General features: G+C 43.4%; 1 protein-coding gene across 1 annotated transcript in view; it reads right to left on the reverse strand.

Annotated features, from left to right (window-relative positions):
* Positions 1-25,368, reverse strand: part of LOC124623176 — a 360,877-nt gene that overhangs the window by 163,529 nt on the left and 171,980 nt on the right. Inside the window, exon 2 of the mRNA XM_047148981.1 lies at positions 6,116-6,271. Within this exon, the coding sequence (XP_047004937.1) occupies positions 6,116-6,271 (156 nt within the window). The remainder of the gene's footprint in view (positions 1-6,115; positions 6,272-25,368) is intronic.

A 25,368-nucleotide genomic window follows, 5' to 3' on the forward strand; every position in this document is an offset into this window, starting at 1 on the left:
TCTAAGTTCTAGGGGACTGACGACCTCAGCAGTTAAGTCCCATAGTGCTCAGAGCCATTTGAACCATTGAACTTAACATCTGAGGTCATCAGTCCATCAGTCCCCTGGACTTAGAACTACTTAAACCTAACTAACCTAAGGGCATCACACACATCCATTCCCGAGGCAGGATTCGAACCTGCGACCGCAGCAAAAAAATGTTATGATTACTGCCTTGAGCTGTTGATGTAATCTTTATTTTAACACCCAGTTTCAGTCGAGTGACAATCATCAGGTTCTTAAAAGCCTCTACAGCATCGTATTACGTGAATAAAGTCATTGACGTCAGATGATTAAACCATGAATTGGTCACTAATGTCACATCATAATATAAACCATAGTGCATCCGTTCACAACTGATGTAATACGAGAGAGAGCATTGCCTAGCACAGTTTATATATTGACGGTGTAATTTACGTCACGAAGTGACTCAATTGTCAAACTCAACTGGTCAAACTGTTAATCGTTCGATCGTTCAAAGATGGTATTAACCATTTCTAGCCATAAGTTCAGCATCTAAAGGATTAGCCAAGTATGTCGAACAGCTGTGATCTACGTTGATTTTGTAGTATGCACTCGATGGATCGTGATGGCATCTTATATGTGCGTTGTCCTTAGTGTATCCAATAGAAAGACAACATCGTCTGGTGCTGTGGCCAGAAGACTTCGGGAAGGCACCACGTACTTCGTGTGTGCAGCTCGGCACATGGGGGGGGGGGGGGGGGGGTGACTGAAGTGGGACTATCAACTTTTCCCCTGTGCCCAGATCATTAGCGAGCCTTTCTCCTCAGTGTCTCGATTTAGCTTGCGAAGTTACAGCAGAGTTGCCCTCGGCAGAGTCTGTGCGTAAAGTCACGCTGAGCGGCACTTACAGGCCTTCATGTCATTGACAGGGAATGGTGTCTGTGTGCGTCTGTAGATAATACTTTTTTATTGAAGAGCAAGTGTTTGTGCTACATTACGTGACAATTTGATGCTACAAGGCAACAACGTTCCCCCGATTAGACCTTGTCTCGCAGATAAGCACGTTTAGCAAGCTGTGAGGAGCTGCGATGCAATATACATTGCCTCTTACAGACATCTGCTCCACTGAAAGTATGTTTGCAAGGAGAACGGCAATCTCTCCTATGAAGGTCACAGTCACCATCATCAACTGCGCACATCTGCTGCAATCGTGTTCGGGGCAATCAGATTCTGTATAGGTGGCCTCCGCTCTACACTTAACTTATACATTCGTCTTGTGTATTTGGAAGTATGTTATTGCCCGGTTACTTATTTTTGTGTCGCCCCATTCCCACTTCTAACGAGACACTAAGAGTGAAATCATATTAAAACTCTCGCCAGTCTGTTAGCTAACATATGAAACCACTGATTCGACACTAGTTCTACTTGTCATCGTCCTCCGCCCTCACAAACACGATTACCAGGGAGCCTTATTCTCCCTTCCCCGGCATTTTTTCCACATAGTATGTCATACTGGTACTAAACTCGGTTGAGATTGCTCTAGGCGTTCGTAGTTGTGAGTAAATGTCACTCCTTTTCCTTCCCCCGCCCCCCTTTCCCTACCATCATCTGTAATAGTTATAGTGGTGCCCTAGTCGCATGCATTTTTTTTCCAGATACTAAGTCATTTGTGTACCAAGTTTGACTGAAATTGCCTCTACGGTTCGAGAGTATCACAGTTAAAGCATTACCTAGGGGTTCATCCTAAAGCTGATTACATTGCTCTGATGAGTCAGAGAAAATATTGACTATATATAAAATTGTTAATCACTGTCTCTTGACGAAATGACATTTTGTTCCAAAAGGATATCCGACCAGATCTGGGACTGGATTCAGGACTTCTTAATGGAAAGAACTCGGCACGTCGCTCTTAATAGAACAAAATCAACGATTATAAAGCTCATTTCAGGAGTACCCTAAGTGTTACAGCGCCGTTACTGTTTAAAATACATAAAAATGATCTAGTGGATAACGTCAGACGCTACGTGAGGCTATTCGCAGACTGTGCGGTTGTTTGTAAGAAGGTAGCAATGGCAGAAGAGTACAGGAGTCTGTTTGGAGACCTGCAGAAGTGTGATGATTGGTGCAGGGACTGACATCTGATCGTGAACGCAAATAAAGGTAACACATTGGGCTTAAACAGGCGAAGAAGTCACAGATAAGAAATCAGAGGAAACAGTAACTATCGTAAAACACCGAGGATTAGTCACCCGGGTCGTCCTCAAGTGGAATGACCACATAAAACATTTCGACCAGTTCTTGAGTATTCCCCGTTAGCCTGGGATCCTTACCTGGTTAGATTAAATAGAAGAGATGGACAAGGTCCAACGAAGAGCATTTCATGACGTGATCGTTAATCTGCATGAGAATATAACAAAGATGCTTATCAAAATCCAGTGGCAGATATTTAAAGAGAACCGTTGTGTACCACAGCGAGACTTACTTCTGAAATTCCAAGAGAGTACGCTTTGGTGAGAATCGGGCAACATATTGTGTCCTCCCACAAGAGTCTCGCGAAATGACCACAAAAAGGGAAAATCCGAGAAGTGAGAGCTACTACCGTGATTTACCGACGATCGTTCTTCCCCTGGACTGTTCTCAGATGAAACACACCGTGAGGTGGCTTGTAGAGTATAGGTTTACATGTAGACATTAACTGTACGTCGTCTGATTTTCCGTACAGATCAGAGAGACCCTTGTATGTGCTATGTTATGTTTACAGTTCGGTTACGGTTCAGCACATTAGAAACACAGCCTTCTGAATGTTTATTCCATTCGTGCACCCAGGTTCGTCGTTGAGTACACCATCGCAGGCGCTCCTATCTGTGATGCAGCGGCAAGGGTAACCGCAACCATGGTCTCCGAGCTGATAGTCCATGCTGCTGCAAACGTCGTCCAACTGTTCGTGCAGATGGTTGTCGTCTTGCAAACTTCCCCATCTGTTGACTCAGGGGTCGAGACGTGGCTGCACGATCCGTTACAGCCATGCGGATAAGATGCCTGTCATCTCGACTGCTAGTGATACGAGGCCGTTGGGATCCAGCACGGCGTTTCGTATTACCCTCCTGAACCCACCGATCCCATATTCTGCTAACAGTAATCGGATCTCGACCAACACGAGCAGCAATGTCGCGATACGATAAACCGCAATCGCAATAGGCTACAATCCGACCTTTATCAAAGTCGGAAACGTGATGGTACGCATTTCTCCTCCTTACACTAGGTATCACAACAACGTTTCACCAGGCAACGCCGGTCAACTGGTGTTTGTGTATGAGAAATCGGTTAGAAACTTTCCTCGTGTCAGCACGTTGTAGGTGTCGCCACCGGCGCCAACCTTGTGTGAATGCTCTGAAAAGCTAATCATTTGCATATCACAGCATCTTCTTCCTGTCGGTTAAATTTCGCGTCTGTAGTACGTCATCTTCGTGGTGTAGCAATTTTAATGGCCAGTAGTGTAATTCAGAATGACGCAGTTATAGCAATGTCACAGGTGTCGGGCTTTACGAGGGTTGGGTCCACAGCGAAGCCGCGTCACCTGCCCCGCGGGACAAAGGCGGCGCGGGCTCATGGGCAGCGGCGGCGGCAGCGGCCACCGAGCACCGGCTGCGGGTCCCGTTACGTTATGACCCGCCAGGGGCCAGCGGTCGGCGGTCGGGACCAGCGGGCCGGGCCTTCCCTGACCACTGCGGGGTGAACACCGCGGTCGACTCTTACTGAACGAGCAGCCAGGTCAGGGAGTCTGGTCCATCTAGGTCAACACCTTGAGGACACCCCACAAGACCTTAGTGCAGCCGTCAACAGTCGGGTGGCACTGTTGAAGAGCAAGTCAATAACTAACTGCGTTCTTTGTTTCTTATCTTTTTTGTGCTGCGTAGGTTGACGACAGTGACTTAACTTCATTGTTACTCTTCCGCATCAGCTGTGTTGCTTCAGTGATTTCCGAACATTGTACTATGAGTGCCCTCGTTGTGTGTATGCACTGAGGAGGAAATGAAAGGAGTGACGTGTTTTCCGCAGCTTCAGCATAGTACTGGTAGTACTAATAAAGTTCTAACGATCAACTTAGAAAATTGTAGTTACATGACTATTTTTTCTTGTTTGCTGTTACAAGTTTGTAGTTCCAGTACGCTTAGAAATTATTGCGCACGAGTAGCATAGCAGGCCAGTAAAGCAGCTAAAAATGGCTGACTCACTGGTCAAGTGAAGAACTACGAGGTAATTCGTTTCTTGCCACAGCGTAAATACTGGAGCTGTTTCGGACAAACTAAGAGACTAGTTTAGCCATCGCATGACGAGCCTTGTAGTGAACGCACGTTTTCAGTGGACTGTCATACGGCAAGTCTCCTATTTATTTATTTTATTTATTTACACATCAAGTTCCGTAGGACCAAATTGAGGAGCAAATCTCCAAGGTCATGGAACATGAAATTACAACATTAAAGTAATAACAGATAAAAATAAATGTTGATGAACCCGAAGAAAGTCCATCCATAAGTTTAAGTAAACGCAGTCAACAATACAGCTTAATTTTTCAAGGAACTCCTCGACAGAATAGGAGTGACCCATGAGGAAACTCTTCAGTTTCGATTTGAAAGCGCGTGTATTACTACTAAGATTTTTGAATTCGAGTGGTAGCTTGCCACAGCGTAAATATTGCAGCTGTTTCAGACAAACTAAGAGACTAGTTTAGTGAGGGTGCACTTTCACTGGACTGTCACATCAGAGGTTTTGTAGTCAAGGTATACTTTCACTAGACCATTGCATCATCGACCATGCACTGACTACACACTTTTATTGGTCCATTATATGACAGGCCTTGTAGCGAGGGTATGCTTTCGTTGCTCTGTAATATGACAGGCCTCACAGTGAAAATGTGCTTTGTTTGGATTGTCATATGATGAGCCTCATAGCGAATCAACACTTTCATTCAACTCTCGCATGACAGGTCTCATAGTGAAAATTGGACTTTCATATCACAGGCCTCATAATGAGGGCACACACTGCTTGGACTGTCATATCACAGACCTGGTAGTGCAGGCACTCCTTTGACTTGTCAAATGAAGTGCTTCATGGTAAAGGTAGGCTGTCTTTGGTCAGTCACGTGATGGGTATTCTAGCGAAGGCTCGATTTCATTTAGACGGTACTGCTACGGGCCTCTTTGCAAAAATATGTTTTCATTTGCTCTCCATATGATGAGATAGTGCAGGCATGCTATTACTGGACAATCATATGACAGGTCTCACAGTAGCATGTATTCATCTGATGGTCTTATAATGAGCTTCATACTAAGGGTATACTTTTATTGGTCAATCATATGGCATGACTCTATTGTACTCTTTATGTAATGAGCCTGACAAGGAGGTCAAGGTTTCATTTGTCTGTCATGTGACAGGCCTCATCGTGAGGGCACAGTTCTGGTAGACTGTCATAAGCTAAAATTCATGATGAGGGTTGGGTTTCATTGGATGATCGTAACATGAGCGTCGTACTGAAGACAGTTTTATTAGACTGTGATATAATAGGCCTAATGGTAGTTCTACACTTTCATTGGTCAGTCATATGATGGAAAGGTATGCTTTTACTGGACTGTCATACGGTGACCTTCAGAGTAATGACATACTTTCATTGTATCATCACATAATTAGTCTCATATTGAGGGCATGCTTTCATTGGATCGTGATATGGTGAGTCCTTAAGTAAGGACTTGGTTTCATTGGATTGTCACATGAAGGGCCTCATAGTAAGGGCACATTTCAATACACTGTCACATGATGAGTCTCATGGAGAGGGGATGCTTTCATTGGATCATCATATGACTACTTTTATACCTTATAATGAGGATTGGTCCCTCAAATAATGGGTCTCTTCCTTGAAGGATTAACCCAGCATTGTAAGCTCCGACCACAAACTTCAGACAGTTTAGGGAGTAACAGACCCATCAGCTCCAACATCTTTAAAGCCCCTTCCACCATATGTTGTGCGCCTGCTCTCGTGGCCCCACTGGCCCAAAGAATGACGCCACGCCAGGGCCAGGACGTGCGTTACAACCATAAAGAGGGTCGCACGTACCTTGAGCGTCTTGTCGAGCAGCACGTCCGCGGTGGTCGGCGGCGAGTTGGTGGGCGAGCGCGGCAGCCCCAGGTCCTCGTCCGTGTCCTCGCTCGTGTCCTGCTGGTCCCTCTGCTGCCCGCTGCGCCGCCGCCGCACCGCGTCCAGCAGCTCATCCTGCACACACCACACACACCAATACGTCAGCTCCAGTATGGCAACTAGCGGCCAAGCACGGTGCGCACTATAAGTTTTGATCACAGTCACACTACTGGACATTAAAATTGCTACACCACGAAGATGAAGTGCTACAGACGCGAAACTCAATCGACAAGAAGAAGATGCTGTGATATGCGAATGATTAGCTTTTCAGAGCATTCACACAGCGTTAGCGCCGGTGGCGACACCTACAACGTGCTGACATGAGGAAAGTTTCCAACCGATTTCTCATACACAAACACCAGTTGACCGGCGTTGCCTGGTGAAACGTTGTTGTGATGCCTCGTGTAAGGAGGAGAAATGCGTACCATCACGTTTCCGATTTTGATAAAGGTCGGATTGTAGCCTATCGCGATTGCGGTTTATCGTATCGCGACATTGCTGCTCGCGTCGGTCGAGATCCAATGACTGTTAGCAGAATATGGAATCGGTGGGTTCAGGAGAGTAAGTGTGATAACCACTGGGACACCTCGCTGGGTTTTACATAGAGTCGTCAGTGCTAACAGAGAAGCAACATTGCGTGCAATAACCGCAGAAAGCGATATGGGACGCACGATGAAAGTATCAGTCGGGACAGTGTGGCGAAATTTGACATTAATGGGCTATAGCAGCAGCACGACATCGCCTGCAGCGCCTCTCCTGGGCTCGTGACCATATCGGTTTGGCCCTAGACGACTGGAAAACCATGTCCTGATCAGATGAGTTCCGATTTGAGCAGATAAGAGCTGATGGTATGGTTCGAGTGTGGCGCAGATCCCACGAATCCACGGACCCAAGTTGTCAATATGGCACTGTGCAAGTTGGTAGAGGCTCCATAATGGTGTGTGCTGTGTTTCAGTGGAGTGTGCTGGGTCCCTTGGTCCAACTGAACCGATCAATGACTGGAAATGATGATGTTTGGCTACTTGCAGGCCATCTGCTGCCACTCATGTTCCCAAACAACGATAGAGTTTTTATGGATGACAAAGCACCACGTCACTGTGGCACAGTAGTTCGTGACTGCTTTGAAGAACATTTTGGGCAATTCGAGTGAATAATATGGCCAGCTAGATCGCCCGACGTGAATCCCATTGAACATTTATGGTACATATTTGAGAGAACAAATCGTGCACAAAATCCATTACTGCTAGCCGCTGTGGCCGAGTGGTTCTAGGCGCTTCAGTCCGGAACCGCGCGGCTATTACGGTCACAGGTTCGAATCCTGCCTCGGGCATGGATGTGTGTAATGTCCTTAGGTTAGTTAGGTTTAAGTAGTTCTAACTTTAGGGGACTGAATACCTCAGATGTTGAGTCCCATAGTGCTCAGAGCCATTTGAGCCATTTTGAATCCCTCAATGGCAACACTTTTGCAATAATAAACAGCTACAGAGGCATCATGCTCAATATTTCTGCAGGGGGCTCCCAGTGACTTTATCCCACGTTGAGATGCTGCACTACACGATACTGGGAGGTATCCTATGTCTTTTGTCACGTCTGTGTATAATAAATGCGAAAGTTTGTGTGTGTGTGTGTATTTGTTTGTTACTCCTTCACGCTGAAACGACAGGAAGACGGATGTGTATGGAATTTTGAATTGAGGTAGCTTATACTCTCAATTAAAATACATGCTACCTTACATCTACTTGCCTATCAAAGGGGTGGCGTGGGGATAAAAAAGGAGTGTGTAGCTCACGACACGAAAACACACACTTTTAATTCATCCAGTATTTGAGAACGAGAGCATTTTGTAACTTGGAACAAACTTTACACACAATATCAATCCTTTGCGAAACTTTTCCTCTCTGACAACCCCCAGAAAATCATGAAAGGAAAAAAAGTTTATCGTTTACTACATTTTCTTTTTGTAGCAAAATCGTCGCATGAAGCACGACGTTTTAGTTTATTACTTAATTACTCGTAAAGCATTCGAGATGCATTTTGCTGACAGTATTCACCAGCAAAATTGTATCACTGAACGACACGTAGTTCAAGCGATACAATGTCATAAGCATTCAGCTACATGGAAATGGAATTGCAGGGCGAAATTCGCTAAAGATACAGGTGAAATATGTGTGCACATGCAGAGAAATATATTTGACATGTGTGTACGCAGGCAAAGAAATGAATAGAGAGCTCATTCTAAACCCCTGGAACGACTTCAACCAAATATGGTAAAGTATTAGTTATCATCTGGAAATAAATACTATCGGGGTAAGAACCACCAGCCTCCTATTGGGGTGGGCGTGATAACGTGGGGAGAGAAGGGGAGAAGGAGGAATTAGACAGGCAGAGAAATGATACGAGGAGTATGACACAAATGAGGGAGGAGGGGGCAAGAGACGGGCACAGGGAGGGGTAAAGAGGGGATGGACAGAGAATGGGGGAAGAGGAGGTGAAAACAGAGAGGCGTGGAGCACGTTTCCACACAGGGTGGGAAGGAGGAGATGGAAGGAGAAGAGGGACTAATACAAGACTGGAAGAAGTACATACCCGGGTATTCATTTTTATAAATAACTCTTTAGTTGCGGGTAACATCGCAGCCCGCAGCTGGTTTTCTAATATGAACACGCAGGTTTCCATAAAGTGATTGAATAATGTTGTGCTTTCAGGTGCCGAGTCATGTAGTTGATTTCACTTTTCAACATGTTTCCACGACTCAGTCGTCTTCCTGTGTATTTCGTTCCCGTCAGTAAAGATAAAAAGTCTTCTTCGTAACGTTAATACGACAATCATCTCCGAAAGTCGGCTGTGTACCGCATCGCATGCGAATGTCGCTTGACTTGCGTGGGGCAGCGTGTTATAACAGTCAAGGAGCAAGGGCGATACAAACGGCTAAAATAACCAAGCAAAGCTCTCGCTGAAAACTGCCTCGAATATAATCATGAAATGAAATACAGTGAGACCAGCATAGTGACGTAAACGCCAAGTTTCTGCGTCAGTGCAGTTAGGAAGTCTGTCGAGATGAAGAGAGCGGAAGATCTGATGAATCAAGAGTTAAAGTCCGGCGCTTAAATTATTAAAGGCTAGCCGGCCAGTATATTCATCAGAGCTGGGAAATGTTGAGACAATCTGCGTTTCCTGGAATAACTTGTGCAGTCTCTGAAAAACAACTGAGCATCGACCACGCAGTCGCCGATAGTCGTCCAGCTGTTCTGTACAGGGCTGTAACAGGTATAAGGGCAGATATTTTTATATATGGTTCCTTAATATGTACACACATCAGTGTGTTGATTGCTTTTTCTCTGCATAAAACAGTCTTCCCACAAACACATCCCAAACTGTACAAAAATGGTTCAAATGGCTCTGAGCACTATGGGACTTAACTTCTAAGGTCATCAGTCCCCTAGAACTTAGAATTACTTAAACCTAACTAACCTAAGGACATCACACACATCCATGCCCGAGGCAGGATTCGAACCTGCGACCGTAGCGGTCGCGCGGTTCCAGACTGTAGCGCCTTTAACCGCTTGTCCACACCGGCCGGCACAAACTATACGACCTGATGTCTTCTGCATGGTGGTTCTCTGACACTAAGTGGACCACGTAGGTCAGAGTAGACTATCCGATTTGCGTCCACACGTCCACACTTCAACACCTGACTTGATGCCTAGCGGAAAATAAGCATTCATAGCTTGCTCTTACCACATGAACTTGGAAGTACTAACCAACCTAAAAACATACAACTCGTAATGCCTATAAATATCAGTCTGCAAATGACGTAAACACTGATGTAACGCTGTTCAGTACACTGTCCTCAGCCACCAACAGAGATACAAGTACGTGCGCTTATATTCGTTACATTTTGTATATAGCGGCACAACACCAGCAACACTTCACAGTCTGGTTTGAGTACAAGAAGCGAGTACGCATAAAAATACAACTTGCCGCATCCGAAGAGGACGACTGGGTCAGTAGTCGGAATAGTGCAAATAATTCTTTTCATTTAATTGTCTTGATTGCAAATGTTTTTTGAATAGAACTACCGGTTTTGGCTAAGCAATAGCCTTGTTTAGAATCTCTCATTCTGTAGCAAGTAATAGCGATGCAAAAATAAGGTCACTTTTACATAATTTGACTTGTTACAGTGCAGCAAAATGAGATATTCTTAGAATGGTAACGGTAATTCTCTTCGAAAACTTTGCATTCAAGAAAATTAAGTAAAAAGTATGTACTTCATGACCGCTCTCCAGGTTTTCAGTTCAAGCCAGATTCTATTCTATTGTGCATAAAATAGAAACAAGAACCTGGCTGAACGCCCGAAAGTGGGTCATTAATTTTCTAATGCGTTGCTTTTATTACGACCTTAAAAATATATTGTGATGGATGTCTATGATGACGGTAATGCACTTGGTACAGTTTGAACGCCTTGACAATTTGCTGTTTGCAATGCTGCCTTATTGATAACGTGTCACAGTGTGCCTTACGATACTAGTTCCATTAGGAGCTGTGGTATGTTATCCGACATTAATTTTCAAATAAAGCATGTTGAGCTTAAACCAAAAATTTTTCCTTGCTGATAACCGTCTTCTTGTACTGTTAGTAGCTCTGAAAATTGTTGTTCAGTATCTGCAGCCAGTAATATAATAGCTTCTTTATACTGCAATCAAGACAAATAAATTTATAGCTAAGTACTACATCAGCAATGGAAACGAAGTTAGCTCTGTGGCTCAAATTTGTGAGAACTCGTTAGTATGTGCAAGGTCGAGATATCGCACCTCTTTGCTATTTTATTTTGTTAGTTAATTATCGTTCACTCACTCATGACACCCATCGACAAAACAGGTTGTGTACCAGCACGGCAAGTGCGGGCATATCTAAGCACGTACGTTAAAGCCATATAGGAATTCTGTACAAGCTGTAATTGTGGGATTAAAGTAGGAAAATTACTTTCCCAAGCGTCTCCAGCCTCAAAACAACTACCACAAGGGTGCTCTGTGGCTCCCAGCGTATTAAAATCTACTTAGAGTTTCTGAATTCTGCACACATGGCATCAATAGCTTCGTACGTCATTATGCACTAAATATTTACGAGGTTTATATTTTTAAAATCTGACATATGCACTAAAGCGTTAAAAGAACAGTTGTGTGTTTCTATGCAGTGGGTATACAATCAGCTTATACTACTTCAGTACGCTTGTACAATGCCTCCAGTCACGAAACTATGGCTTTCTTCTGCAGGAGCTGTCACTGTATCTTGCGTAGGATGTACAGTATTTTGTAACCTTCTGATATTTTCTGTTCTATTCAGTTTGTTTCTAACATCTCCGTTGGTCACTGGTCACCGAGGGAGACAGACATTTTGCTGTTGGCAAACTTAAGTCGAAAGTGTACTTTAGGATTCCACCAACAAAATCAAATGTGATCACACAAATGTCGCGATTCTTCGAGCTGAAAGTGAATTCTGAATGACTAGCAAGACTCAATTCCATCTTTCATCGACGTTCGACTACTGATGCTTTCATTTGCTTTTATTTTATTTTTGAAGCAGAGCCCATTTCACCGGAAACAATTCCATTATTCTTCTTGGAGAGTGTCCACCATCTAGGCAGAATCTCGAACATCACCTGTTAAAACCCAGAATACTCTCCGAAGTCACTGTTTCGATTTAAATTTTTTGTCCTTAACACAATGTGTAATGATCATTCCCTGCAGAACCGCCTCTTCTCCTATAGAAGTGGCGTCTTGCGAGATGAATACAACTATTGTTGACTTCCTGCGTCAGCAGCAACTGTCGAAGAGAAACCTCTTTAGCACAGTATGACGCATATTCTCCTGGAGAATCACAAATTGCAATCAAACACTTTTACCAAAAACCGTGAAAAAGTATCGATTCAATTTCTCTCTAGTTGCCTTCTACCTCTACAATAATTTTTTGCACAACTGAAGAACGTTGTAAAATTTGCAGCTGTATTTTCTAGCAATTTGCTCACCTGTGCTGTGTATATGACAGCCTTCTCCTGCATGCACTCAAGTGTTGTCTTGTATAACGGCACACACTCGTCAAACAGAACAAAAAGGAGAGTTGTGGCTGCAGGAAGGACACAGGCGTGAATGAGGTAATACGACTCTTGAGTCGCAGACATGTGAGGCCTAAGCGACAGTTAAAACTTTCGCATTGAAACTTAAATACGAGTTTCTGCTTAGGCCGTATTTACGCGTTGCATTATTCAGAATAAAAATAAGAGCTTTCTCTTTTCCACAATCCTGTAACAATCGGCGGCAGAGAAACTCGGAAAGAAATATTAAGACCTGTATTTGTACTTAACTTTTAGCTTCAACTGTTAGCGCTTAATGAACAAAGCAGCAGTTTTGTTTCGCGGGTGCTACCGTATTTAACAAGGGCTTCGTCTGTATATAGTGCATCATCTTTGAAGTTCATTTAGCCATGTATTACATGCAACTATATTTTCACGATTTTGATGCAGCATTAGTTTAGTTAAGGATAAGTTTAAAAATCTTTGGAAACTCCATAATGTGTTAAAATTTCTTTCTAGGTTTTGTGAAGAGACTGAGTAAGTTATGTCTCTCTTTCACCTGAGTAAGGAAATAAAATTTATTGGACACCATATTGAAATGCAAATAATATAATTATAGGAAGGTTATATCCATTAAAAACGTCTATGTAACAGAAAATATCTTAATGTAATTCACTGATCTGGAAACAATGACCTTCCCACTAAACGTTGGGACCAAGCGAGGTGGCGCAGTGGTTAGCACACTGGACTCGCATTCGGGAGGACGACGGTTCAATCCCGTCTCCGGCCATCCTGATTTAGGTTTTCCGTGATTTCCCTAAATTGTTTCAGGCGAATGCCGAGATGGTTCCTTTGAAAGGGCACGGCCGATTTCCTTCCCAATCCTTCCCTAACCCGAGCTTGCGCTCCGTCTCTAATGACCTCGTTGTCGACGGGACGTTAAACACTAACCACCACCACTAAACGTTGGTCCGCAGCTCGTGGTCGTGCGGTAGCGTTCTCGCTTCTCGCGCCCGGGTTCCCGGGTTCGATTCCCGGCGGGGTCAGGGATTTTCTCTGCCTCGTGATGACTGGGTGTTGTGTGATGTCCTTAGGTTAGTTAGGTTTAAGTAGTTCTAAGTTCTAGGGGACTCATGACCATAGATGTTAAGTGCCATAGTGCTCAGAGCCATTTGAACCATTTTGAACTAAACGTTGTATCAGGTAAAAGGAGTTTTTTTTCAGATTTGTTGTTATTAAAACACGTTTACAAACATCAAAGGAGCAAGAGAATCGAATGTTCCAAGAGTGCTGGCAGCTGCAAAACGAACGGCGAGAAACTGACAAATTGAAAAAAAAAGCAAGGATGACGTCCGTCAACTCATACATACATTCTATGAAGGTGTAGTATTGTGTATAAAACAGTAGAAAATGGTTTTATTGAAAATTTAAAGATGTCTGTGTACATCGTACAGCTACTTATCACACGGATGTATTGTAATTATGGCATCTAACTGCCACGTACACAGTGTTAAGAGTATAGATAAAGATATTGTGATCATCGGTACTTTAATATTTACCAATGTCAGTGTGTAAGTTGTTTCTTCTTTGCATCTAACAGTTTCCCCACAAACACATCACTTAATTTACTACCTGATATTTTCTGCACGGTCGTAACTGCACTACTAACAAGGGAAACTTCCCACCCCTCCCATCTTCAGATTTAGTAGTAAGATGGCCCAGTGGATAGCCCATGAGAAACTGAGCACAGGTCAAGGATGAAAACAGGAAGACAGTGTACTGAACTGTGGAGATGTGATGGGGAGTTTCCCTCGTATGTGGACTACGCCTGTCCGTATGGACTACCCTTTTGCCTCCACGCATTCACACTTCGGTACCTGAACTGCTCCCAGGGAAAAATAAACTTTAATGGCTTGTTTGAGCCACACTAACTAACCTAAAAATATATTACTCGTAATAGCTATGAATATTAGTCTGAAAATGAAGTAAATGCTGATGTAACGTTGTTCGATAGTCCTCACTCATCACGAGAAATATCTGCACTTATATCCCTAACAACCTTTATGACAATAAAAGGAACAGCCCCTGTACTAAACATGTACAACGTATCTAGCAGATTATTTCGCAGCCCTGGTAAATGACGATCGAGTACTTGTGGTACGGAGAAGAGTAACACTCTAGAAGTAGCGCCGCAAACATACTCTTCTGACGTCAGTAGGAGTATGAGGAAGTTGGACACAGGAAGCTCAGGTGATAGCCGGCCGCGAATGACTGTTGCATCGCTGCAGGACTCACTAGAATGAAATGCTGATATTAACTGACTACAGTGGTCGTGGTTACTAATTGTAAATTATCAGAGAGCTACAGCGTGGTTAAAACACAGGAGTAACTGATGACTTGGTCAGTGCCGGGTCTGTAGGCTGAACCTGAAATTAACACGTTTGGATGATAAGAGCGCGTCATTTTGCTCTTCTGCTCCTGTTGCGAAGTTGTAATTTCGATCTGTCTGCTGGAGATGGCGTCAGGTGGCTGAACTCCGTCAAGAAGACCGCATCACTGCAGTTAGCCAATAAATATGTGTTTTAAAAAAACGCATCAATCTAACCAAAATGTATAGACTGTGAAATGTGCCCGCAAATGTCAATAGCAAGTCATAATATTCAAATAAATTTTAAACCGGGGCTCAGATGCAAAGAATGTATCGCACCAAACTGTAATTTTGATCAATAAACGTTAAAACCTTTAGGAATTTGTGAGTAAAAAATGTTGTTTTTAACCTGCCTGAAGGGGGTTAACGGAGGAAAGATTATCGCACGCTACAATCAACACAGTGCTTGAAGGAACCAGGAGGGTCTGAAGACCAATGCTGAAGTGGGAGGGAGGAGATGGAAAGGACACAAGGAAAAGTGGAGTGAAGAATTCGAGGAGTTCAGCATCAAACAGGAAAGAATCAAATAATCTTCCACAGAACGGCAAGGCACACAAACGGCTGTCGCGCCACTGCGGATGGTGACGATTACACGCCACTTAAAATACTTCAAAAAGAAAGAGAAGCGAAGTAGGTACGGCAGAGGAACCTTAGGGTCCTTTTCATGGAATTCCGACATGACGTTAGTGGAAGTATCAGCAACAATTATTCTCTTCACTGTTTTAATTTCATACCGTCGCTGGATTCAACACTCAAATTTATAGGTAAATGCTTTCGAACACAATGTTCATTTTCAAACAATTACCAGATTCATCATCACGAGAATCGTTATTCATTATTTTAATAGAAGAGTTATGAACAGTCATGGATAGTAAGAAAACCGGAACAGAATAGAGTCGAATCGTTTGAGAAGTGGAGCTACAAAAGACTATTGAATATTAGGTGGATAGTTAGGGAATGAAGAGGTGAAGAAAACATATGGACAATACTGACAAGAAAAAAGGAAAGAATGATAGGACTTGTGTTACGACGTCAGAGAATAATCTCCATGCTGCTACAGGGAGAGGTAGAGGGCAAACCTGTAGGGGAAGACAGAGACTGGTATACATCCAGCAACAACTGAGGTCGTAGGGTTCAAATGCTATTCTGAGGTGAAGAGGTAATCGCAGCAGAGGAATTCGTGGCGGGCTGCATCACGTCAGGAGACTGATGACTTAAAAAATAAAAAGAACGTTTATACATTTATTATATTTAGCTGCATGGGGTCAGCTGCTCTGTGCTCAATCATTTGACAGACTGTAGGCTGGTATAGGCAATGATTGTGTTCATAACTAGGCGGCGATCAGTTTGAATGTGCATGTAAGTCGAAAGAAAAAGAAACCGTATTTTGACGAGGCGATGATTTACATCTTCTAGAAATTTTTGGAAAATTATCGTTTGTACACAGGGAGTCTTGCCATGTGCTTCGCCAAATTACCTACTTGTGCATTATGTACTGTAGTATTATAGTTGGATGTTAGATGATCGTTTATGGCGTGACGTTTGTTAATAGTTATTTGTCACGCATCTGACTAATGATGTCACATTATACCACAGGATGATCCGTTTCTGACAAACAGGTTGTTTAATAAAGTGACAATAGAGCTGTGTGCAAATCTTGATTTTCCGAAAGTAAATACAGTTAAAAAAGTCTTTTTTCAATAGCAGATACGGACATCCAATACTAAGTACTGTAAGTTGTAATGAAATAATCAAGAAAGGAATCACAAAAGACTCAAAATCCATACCAATATTATAAACGCGAAAATAACTCTGTCTGTTATGTTTTCACGACAATCTGGCTGAACGAATTTCGATGGAATCTGGTACTGAGTAGATCGAAACCTGAGGAAAAAACTGGGCTACTTTGGAAGATGTGTAGTCCAAGATACTTATTGATTTGAATATTATTGTGTTAATTAGGGAAGAATAATTATTCTCTGAAAAACTATATACTCTTTGACTTCTGATCTTTATTGTCCAGGTGTCCGGGTTAAACAGATAATAATATATATTGTAACAATTTGAGACATTTATTGGCGGTTTGCTTTTACAAGTATGGTAACCCAGAATGTTTTCTGTGTTTGATTGCGGAAGTATGTACCACGTGAGCGTATGCGTAACTGCTTTGTTCATGTAAAGCGTATCAGTAGCCTTGTAGATTCCAAAGAAGAAGGTGTTCTGTTCAAATGATTCAAAGCACTATGGGACTTAACATCTGAGGTCATCAGTCCCCTAGAACTTAGAACTATTTAAACCTAACTAACCTGAGGACATCACACACATCCATGCCCAAGACAGGATCTGAACCTGCGACCGTAGCAGCAGCGCGGTTCCGGACTGAAGCGCCTAGAACCGCTCGGTCACAGCGGCCGGCAGGTGTTCTGTATGCTGTCTCTAGAGGTGGTAAAGTCTGTTTCACTGGCACAGCGTCTTTCAACAATATGGCGCACAACGCCATTTTGCGAACATCGTGAGGGATTTCTCGCATCATATGTTCTTAGACCACTAGATTAGGAGGAGTAGCCCATCGATTGCTTGTCCCCCTGGAAGCCCAAACATTACGCCATTTAATTTTTCTCTGTGGGCGTTTATCAGAAATCAAGCGTACGAGCCACCAGTTTGTTATTTGCCAGACCTGCACCATCGCATTCGTGCAGCTATCGCAAATGTTATGTACACAGTGCTGCAAAACACTTGAAGAGAAGTGGGCAAAGATTAGATGTGTGCCGCGCCACTGATGATGCGCATATTGAAATGTGTGAAAAAACGTCTTGAGTCACCAAACTTGTAGGAACATGCCATGAATAGGTATCTCAATTTCTTCTCAAGTTATTACAATTTGTGTGGTGTCACCGCCAGACACCACACTTGCTAGGTGGTAGCTTAAATCGGCCGCGGTCCATTTAGTACATGTCGGACCCGCGTGTCGCCACTGTGTGATCGCAGACCGAGCGCCACCACAAGGCACGTCTCGAGATACGGACGAGCACTCGCCCCAGTTGTACGACGACTTTGCTAGCGACTACACTGACGAAGCCTTTCTCTCATTTGCCGAGAGACAGTTAGAATAGCCTTCAGCTAAGTCCATGGCTACGACCTAGCAAGGCGCCATTAGCCTTACATAGTTTGATAGTTATCGTATGAAAGGTCTCATCAAGAATGCTGTAAACAACAAGGATAAATAAAAGTTAAGTATTCGAGTTGCTGCATACTTTTCTTATTAGAATTCACTACTTATCCTGTTCCAGAATTCACGCCCGTCTGCGTTAGATAGCGTGCATTTAGGCCGCCTCTATCTACAAGGTGTTGGCACATTTACCAACACATAAATTTGTACTATTGTATACCCTGTATTTGTGAAAATACTTTTACTGGCAGATACGTGAGACATCCAGCTTGCTCTTTTCTCACATGATGTTCTGCGAAGTATGGATGAAGGGTAACTGGCAGATTTCATATTTCTAGATTTCCGGAAAGCATTCGACACCGTACCCCACTGCAGACTGCTACCGAAGGTACGTGCTCACGAAACAGGCTCCCAGATATGTGACTTGTTCGAAGACTTCTTAAGTAATAGAACGCAGTATGTTGTCTTCGACAGCGAGTGTTCATCGGAGACGGTAGTAACATCAGGAGCTCCCCAGAGAAGTGTGGTAGGACCGCTGCTATTTTCTGTATACATAAATGATATGGCAGACAGGGTAGGTAGCAATCTGTGGCTGTTCGCTGATGATGATGTGCTGTACAGAAAGGTGTCGAAGATAAGTGCCTTTAGGTTGATAGAAGATGACCTAGACGATACTTCTAGCTGGTGTGATGAACGGCAGCTGGCTCTTGATGTAGGAAAATGAGAGTTAATACGCACGAGTACGAAAAGTAAACCGACAATTTTCGGATACAGCATTAGCAGTGCTCTGCTTGACACAGTCACGTCGTTTAAATATCTGGACGTAACACTGCGAAGCTATATGAAACAGAACGAACATGTGTGGACCGACATAGGCAAAGCGAATGGTCGACTACGGTTTATTGGGAGAATTTTAGGAAAGTGTAGTTCACCTATAAAGAAGACCGTATAATAGGACGCTAGTGCGACGTATTCTTGAGTACTGATCGAGTGTTTGGGATCCGCACCAAGTTGAATTGAAAGAAGACTTCGCAACAATTCTGAGGCGAGCTGCTAGATTTGTTACCGGTAGGTCCGATCAGCGTACAGGTGTTACGGATATGCTTCGGGAGCTCAAGTGGGAATCCGTGGACGGAGGAAGACATTTACTTCGAAGAACACTACTGAGAAGATTTAGACAACCGGCATTTGAAGCTGACTGCAGAACGATCGTACTGCCGCTAACATACATTTCGCGTTGGGACCAAGAAGATGAGATTCTAGAAATTAGGGCTCATACGGAGGCATAGAGATAGTTGTTTTTTCCTTGCTCTATTTGCGATTGTAACAGGTAAGGAAACGACTAGCTGTGGTACCCTCCGTCACTCACCGTACGGTGGCTGGCGGAGTATGTATGTAGTTATGGATGTAGATGTTACGATTTAAAGTATTGAATATAATGCTTATAAAATTCTCAATACGTTTAACCCACATTTACACGCTATTTGTTGCATAATCTGTACATTGTACAATGTACAGCTATTTCAACAGCACGATGCGTAGATGCGTGCTCTTACCCCTGCCGCAGTATGTGTACTGCATGGCAGTGACGCAGAGACCATACCGACGCTTCGTGCGTTGAGACAGTTTGGGAATGAGGGGGGAGGAAAGCACATCAAGAGCTATACTTACCAGAACAGGCAGATATGTGAAGGCAGTTGACGTCATTGCACGTACAGTAGCTTACTTACTCACCATCACTCATCAAAACAAAACTAATGAGACGTGAGAGCAGCCGCGAGTAACAGCTAGTACAATATATGTCAAAACCTGCAAAACCTTCCACCGCAGATACGTGTATATTTCCGTAGACGAAGTAAGTGAAGTAATGGTTTCTTTTCAAACTGTCGTAGAATCCAAATCCTCTTTCTTTATTTTCTTTTCCTTCTTTTTTCCGTTTTCGTTTACTATTATTTTTGTTATCATTATTATAGTTATTCAACGTGTGCAAAAATTTTGCAGAAGAGTTTCTGTCATCTCTGTGAATAACAAGTATACATAGTGATAGTTCACAAGCAAACAGTTGATTCACAAAGAAGAAAGGTGCAGTTCTGTAAACCTTGATCCGCGTATCAGTAAAAACTAACAAGTGGGTGGGAGCTTTAGAGATAATAAAACTGACTGACTGAGATAACCTATAAAAACACCAGCTGCAACACGTCGCAAAACCTGGTCAGAGGCCGGAAACCAACGGGAATGTAAGTCACCGGGGTTCAGCCTTGGAGATCAGGCGGCTGACGGTGGCCAATTATTCAGGTTCCTTTCTGGTACCGGCGGGGAATTTAATAAGCTGTCGGCGTGTGGGCGCCCAGCGAGGTGACTCAGCAGAGGAACTCGAGAGGTCGGTCAGAGTTAACCGAGCGCGACGCTAGAAAAGTCCCGTATATTTTACACGTGCGTCAGCAGTCTGAGGGTCACACTACAAGGCAACACCTACGCCGAATGGGTCGTTCCGCTGGTTTCTCGCAAATAGGACTTTCACTTCTTGTCGTATATGCACAATTGATGCGTAGTGCTAAATAATACTCACATATAATTATGTGGTAGATTACTGTTGGGGTTACATTTGGTTCTTCAAAACCAGTACCGTCATTTCGAACTTTCAGATTTCTACCTCACCATCTGTAGCCAAACCATCCATCTTACTAATACGCTAAAATGTCTTGGACTAACTCTCGTCCACAAACAAACTTGGTACCGCTACTCATTAACCGTTCAACACAACGTTCAAAGGATATTAAAATGACAAGCTGCTTAACAGATCATACTTAGCATGTATTCTTTCACCATCTACCACACCCAAAAAGGTCTTACGCGATCCTATTCTTGGAGTCGCCAAAGTAGCTCGGATATCCACACTTCTAGAATCTTACTACTACTCAAAATTCGTGAAGCGCCAGGCACTTCGCTTCGTCTTCCGAAACCATCTTCCGCCTCCCATACGCATCATCTGCCAGCTGATTTAAGTTCCTTTGTTAATCAGAGACAAAAGTATCGTCAGCAATGCTCCAGGGAAGTGCGACAGGACCTCTGCTTTTCTCTACGTACTTAAAGTGTCGTATACGAGCATATAGGATGACTTGGACGGAACTTCTATTTGGTGTGATGAAAGGCATGTTGCTCTAAGAGTGGGAAAATAAAAACCAGATGAGTAGGAAAAACTGTCCTGTAATGTTCGTACTGTGACTGACGCAGCAGCGTCGATTACACACTGAAGCGCCAAAGAAACTGGTATACGCACGCGTATTCAAATACAGAGATATGTAAACAGGCAGAATACTGCGCAGTGGTCGGCAACGTCTGTACAATACAAGTGTTTGGCGCAGTTGTTAGATCGGTTATTGCTGCTACAGTGGCATGTTATCAAGATTTAAGTGAGTTTGAACGTGGTGCCATAGTCGGAGCACGAGCGATGGCACACAGCATCTCCGATGTAACGATGAAGTGGAGATTTTCCCCGTACGACCATTTCACGAGCGCACCGTGAATATCAGAAATCTGGTAGAAAAAAACATCAAATCTCCGACATCGCTGCGGCCGGAAAAAGATTATGCAAGAACGGGACCAACGACGGCTGAAGAGAAACTTTCAACGTGACAGAAGTGCAAACCTTACGCAAACTGTTCATATTGCAATGCTGGGCCATCAACAAGTGTCAGCTTGCGAACCATTCGAGGAAACATAATCCTTATGGGCTTTCGGAGCCGAAGCACCACTCGTGTACCATTGATGACTACACGACGCAAAGCTTTACGCCTCGCCTGGGACCGTCAACACCGACATTGGACTGTTGATGACTGGAAACATGTTGCCTGGTCGGACGAGTCTCGTTTCAAATTGTATCGAGCAGATGGACTTGTACGGGTATGGAGACAGCCTCATGAATCCATGGACCCTGCATGTCACCATGGGAGTCTTCAAGCTGGTGGAGGCTCTGTAATGGTGTAGGGCGTGAGCACTTGGAGTGATATGGGACCCCTCATACGTCTAGACACGACTCTGACAGGTGACACGTACGTAAGCATTCTGCCTGATCACCTGCATCCTTACTTGTCCATTGTGCATTCCGGAGGACTTAGACAATTCCAGCACGACAATGCGACACCCCACACATCCAGAATTGCTACAGAGTGGTTTCAGGAACACTCTTCTGAATTTAAACACTTCCGCTGGCCACAAAAGTCCCCAGACATGAACATTATTGAGCTTATCTGGGATGCCTTGCCACGTGCTATTCAGAAGAGATCTCCACCCCTCGTACTCAGACATTAATCGAGTCCATGCCAAGTCATATTGCGGCACTTCCGCGTGCTCGTGGATGCCCCACACGATATTAGGCAGGTGTACTAGTTTTTTTGGCTCTTTAGTGTAGAAGCGTAATGTTGCAAAGCGACATGATATGGAACGAGCAACTAAGGTCGGTTGATGGGAAGGTGAAAGGCTGATTTCGCACTATTGAGAGATTTCTATGAAAGTGTGGCTCATCTATAAACGAGAGGCCGTGTACATAGCACTTGTGCGACTCGTTAGTGAGCACTGCATGAGTGTTTGGGACCCCGACAGGTCGGATTAAAGGAAGACATCGGATCAATTCATAGGCAGACAGTTGGATTTGTTACCGGTAGATTTAATCAACACGCGAGTATTATGAAAATATTCCGTGAATTCAAATGTAGATCTCTCGCAGCAAAATGTTTCCTTCTTGAAACACTGATGAGAACGTTCAGAGCATCGGGTTAGCCATCTCTAGCCTATATGCTTCTTCATATCTCATTCTACCAGTATCTGAATACTGCTCGTTAACTTGGGATACGTGCCAAATAGGATAGTCAGAGACTGCAGAACGACCACAAAGGCAAGATTAATGTACATATACATCTAGATCTACACTTCACAAGCCATTTTACAGCGTGTACTTTGTCTAATACCACCACTTCACGCCTTTCTTGTTGCTGTCGCGAATGGTTCGCAGGAAGAACGATTGTTGGGAAGCTTCCGAGCAAGCTCGAATCTCTCAGTTTTACCTCCATGGTCTTTTGGCGAGATATACGTCGGAGAGACCAATATACTGGTTGGCTCTCCTTGCGACGTACTCAGATCTTTAACAGTAAGCTACATAGTGATGCAGAACTTTCTGTTGCTCCGACTGCTATTGCATGTGGCCGAGCATCTCCACGACGCTTTCACGCCTACTAAATGAACCTGTAACGAAACGCGCTGGTCTTCTTTCGATCTTCTCTATTTCCTCTGACTATTCTATTTGACACGGATCCCCAAGTTAACGAGCAGTATTCAAGTACTGGTCGAACGAGATATGCAGAAGCATATAGACCAAAGGTGTCCAACCCTCTATCCGCGGGCCGCATGCGGCGCAAAGCAGGTATCAATGCGGCCCAAGAAGTTAACATCGCTCACATGACTTGGAAAAAAACAAAAAAATGCCGCCCGTGCTATACTTGAACCCCCAGGGTCTCGTTCTTATAACCGATCAGACGTGCTGGTATGTTATCTTACGGCTACTTCAATTGCAACTGCGAAAATAGAGATTAGAGACAAGTAATGAAATTAATTTATTGAAAAGAAGGGGTTCTAAAATTAGTAGAAGACGATGCCTTTGCTGTCAGAAAATGTCATTTTGTAAAACAGCATTGCATAAAAGACCAAGAAAATTTATGCAGAAAAGTTTTAGAAATGGATAAAGTTATGCAAGTCGTAGTGGAGACTGCATTTTATAAAAGCCAGGGTACTGAATCATCGCCAATTCCCGGAATTCTTTAGAAGTTGAGTTGCTGAGTTTGGTGATATCGTATATTTTATAGAAGTAAGTTGGCTCAGTCGAGACTGATTAACTGAAATCACATCGTTCATCATATCAAAAGTAAAGTCTGGGTAACAGATTTGGCGTTTTTGTTACATCTGACTGCTCATATAGGTGACTTAAACAGGCATCTCTCAGGTAGAAACATATTAGTACAGTGTTTCAAACAATAAACGCTTTCCAAATGCAACTAAAATTATGGGAAGCACAAGCACATGAAGACTTTTTTTTTCATTTCAGTACGCTGGCCAAACATAATTCTAAAGGCGAGATGAAATACGAAAAATACTTTTCGATTTGAAGCAAGCATTTGAAAATTGATTTTAGGATTTTTGAAAAAATAATCAACATTTTTTTATTTATGCGACGCCTTTTACAAACGAATATAGACACGTTGCCAGAAGATTTTCAAGTAGATTGCAAAGAGTTTTGGTCTGACAAGCAACGGAAAGAAAAATATGATCATTTATTTTTGTTGGACTTCTTCAACTCATACCTGAACAGGGACAAATATCGGTTGCTGCACAGCCATGCGTTATACATGTCATCTTTATTTGGTAGCACGTGGATCATGCTTGTGCACAGTTATTTTCAAGAGTAAAGCAGCACAGAAAAGGGTGAAAACAGAACCAAAAACTCAGATGAACGCCTTGAGATCACCCTGAGAATTGCAACCACTTTGATCGAACCTGATATTGACTCATTAGTGTCCCAAATTCTAAGTTGAATGTCACATTAATTATATGATTTGTAATTATATATAAAATTATTAATGATATCTGATAGATAAAACGTCAAATTAATTCCATCTTACATTTTTAGAACAAAAAAAAATCATAAACTAACAAGCGGCCCTACACCGACATGTATCCTCTATCCTTCAACGTTCAACTTCTTCTCGTTCAAAACTCCAGTACCTCTCTTAGCCTCCCGACTACAGCTGCCCCACTATCATCCTTCTCCTTTTTTCCTTTCGGAATAATAGAGAAAGGGCGGTACGTTCCAGGCACTGACGGACGCGTACCCTGGTTTATGCAGTCTGACGCTTCGGGCTGTGTTGCTCATGGGCGACAGCCTCCCAGCGTCAATAGCAGCAGACTCAGCCGGACAGCCAGTGAGACACGTAATTTCCGGAGTGCGTGCTTTCCTGGGAACGGCGAGCGAGAATCGGGACCTGCCCACAGCACCGAAACGGCTCCACTTGTCTCCTGACGCAGCCCTAATCCACCGCTCCTCTACGACTACGTAGAAATCTCGGCAGTTTAATTTACACTTCACGTGTATTCGAATCAGGAGTTCATCTCAGGCGAAGTAGCTCCACTTCCTAGTAACACCGTTCCCCGTTGCTAACAAGTCACGACACGTATCCAACTGGACGGTATTTGATTCGAATTCTGACGTTCTAATACCCTGTTTTATATACATGACCTTCCCGTTAGCATATCAGTCAACAAAAACTTTCTCTTTGCTGGTGACACTACAATTCTCTCATTTCTCGCACAAAGGAACCAGACCAGACTGCAGTGAATGAAATAGGGCTATTGCTTATCATAAGTATTTGCTACTGCCAAGGAGACAATCCACCCAGCAAAAAGATTTTTTTTCATTATTTATATTTATATAACCTGAAGTTCAAAACTTAGATTTC

The sequence above is a fragment of the Schistocerca americana genome, chromosome 7, assembly GCF_021461395.2.
Source record: "Schistocerca americana isolate TAMUIC-IGC-003095 chromosome 7, iqSchAmer2.1, whole genome shotgun sequence".
Classification (NCBI taxonomy): domain Eukaryota; kingdom Metazoa; phylum Arthropoda; class Insecta; order Orthoptera; family Acrididae; genus Schistocerca; species Schistocerca americana.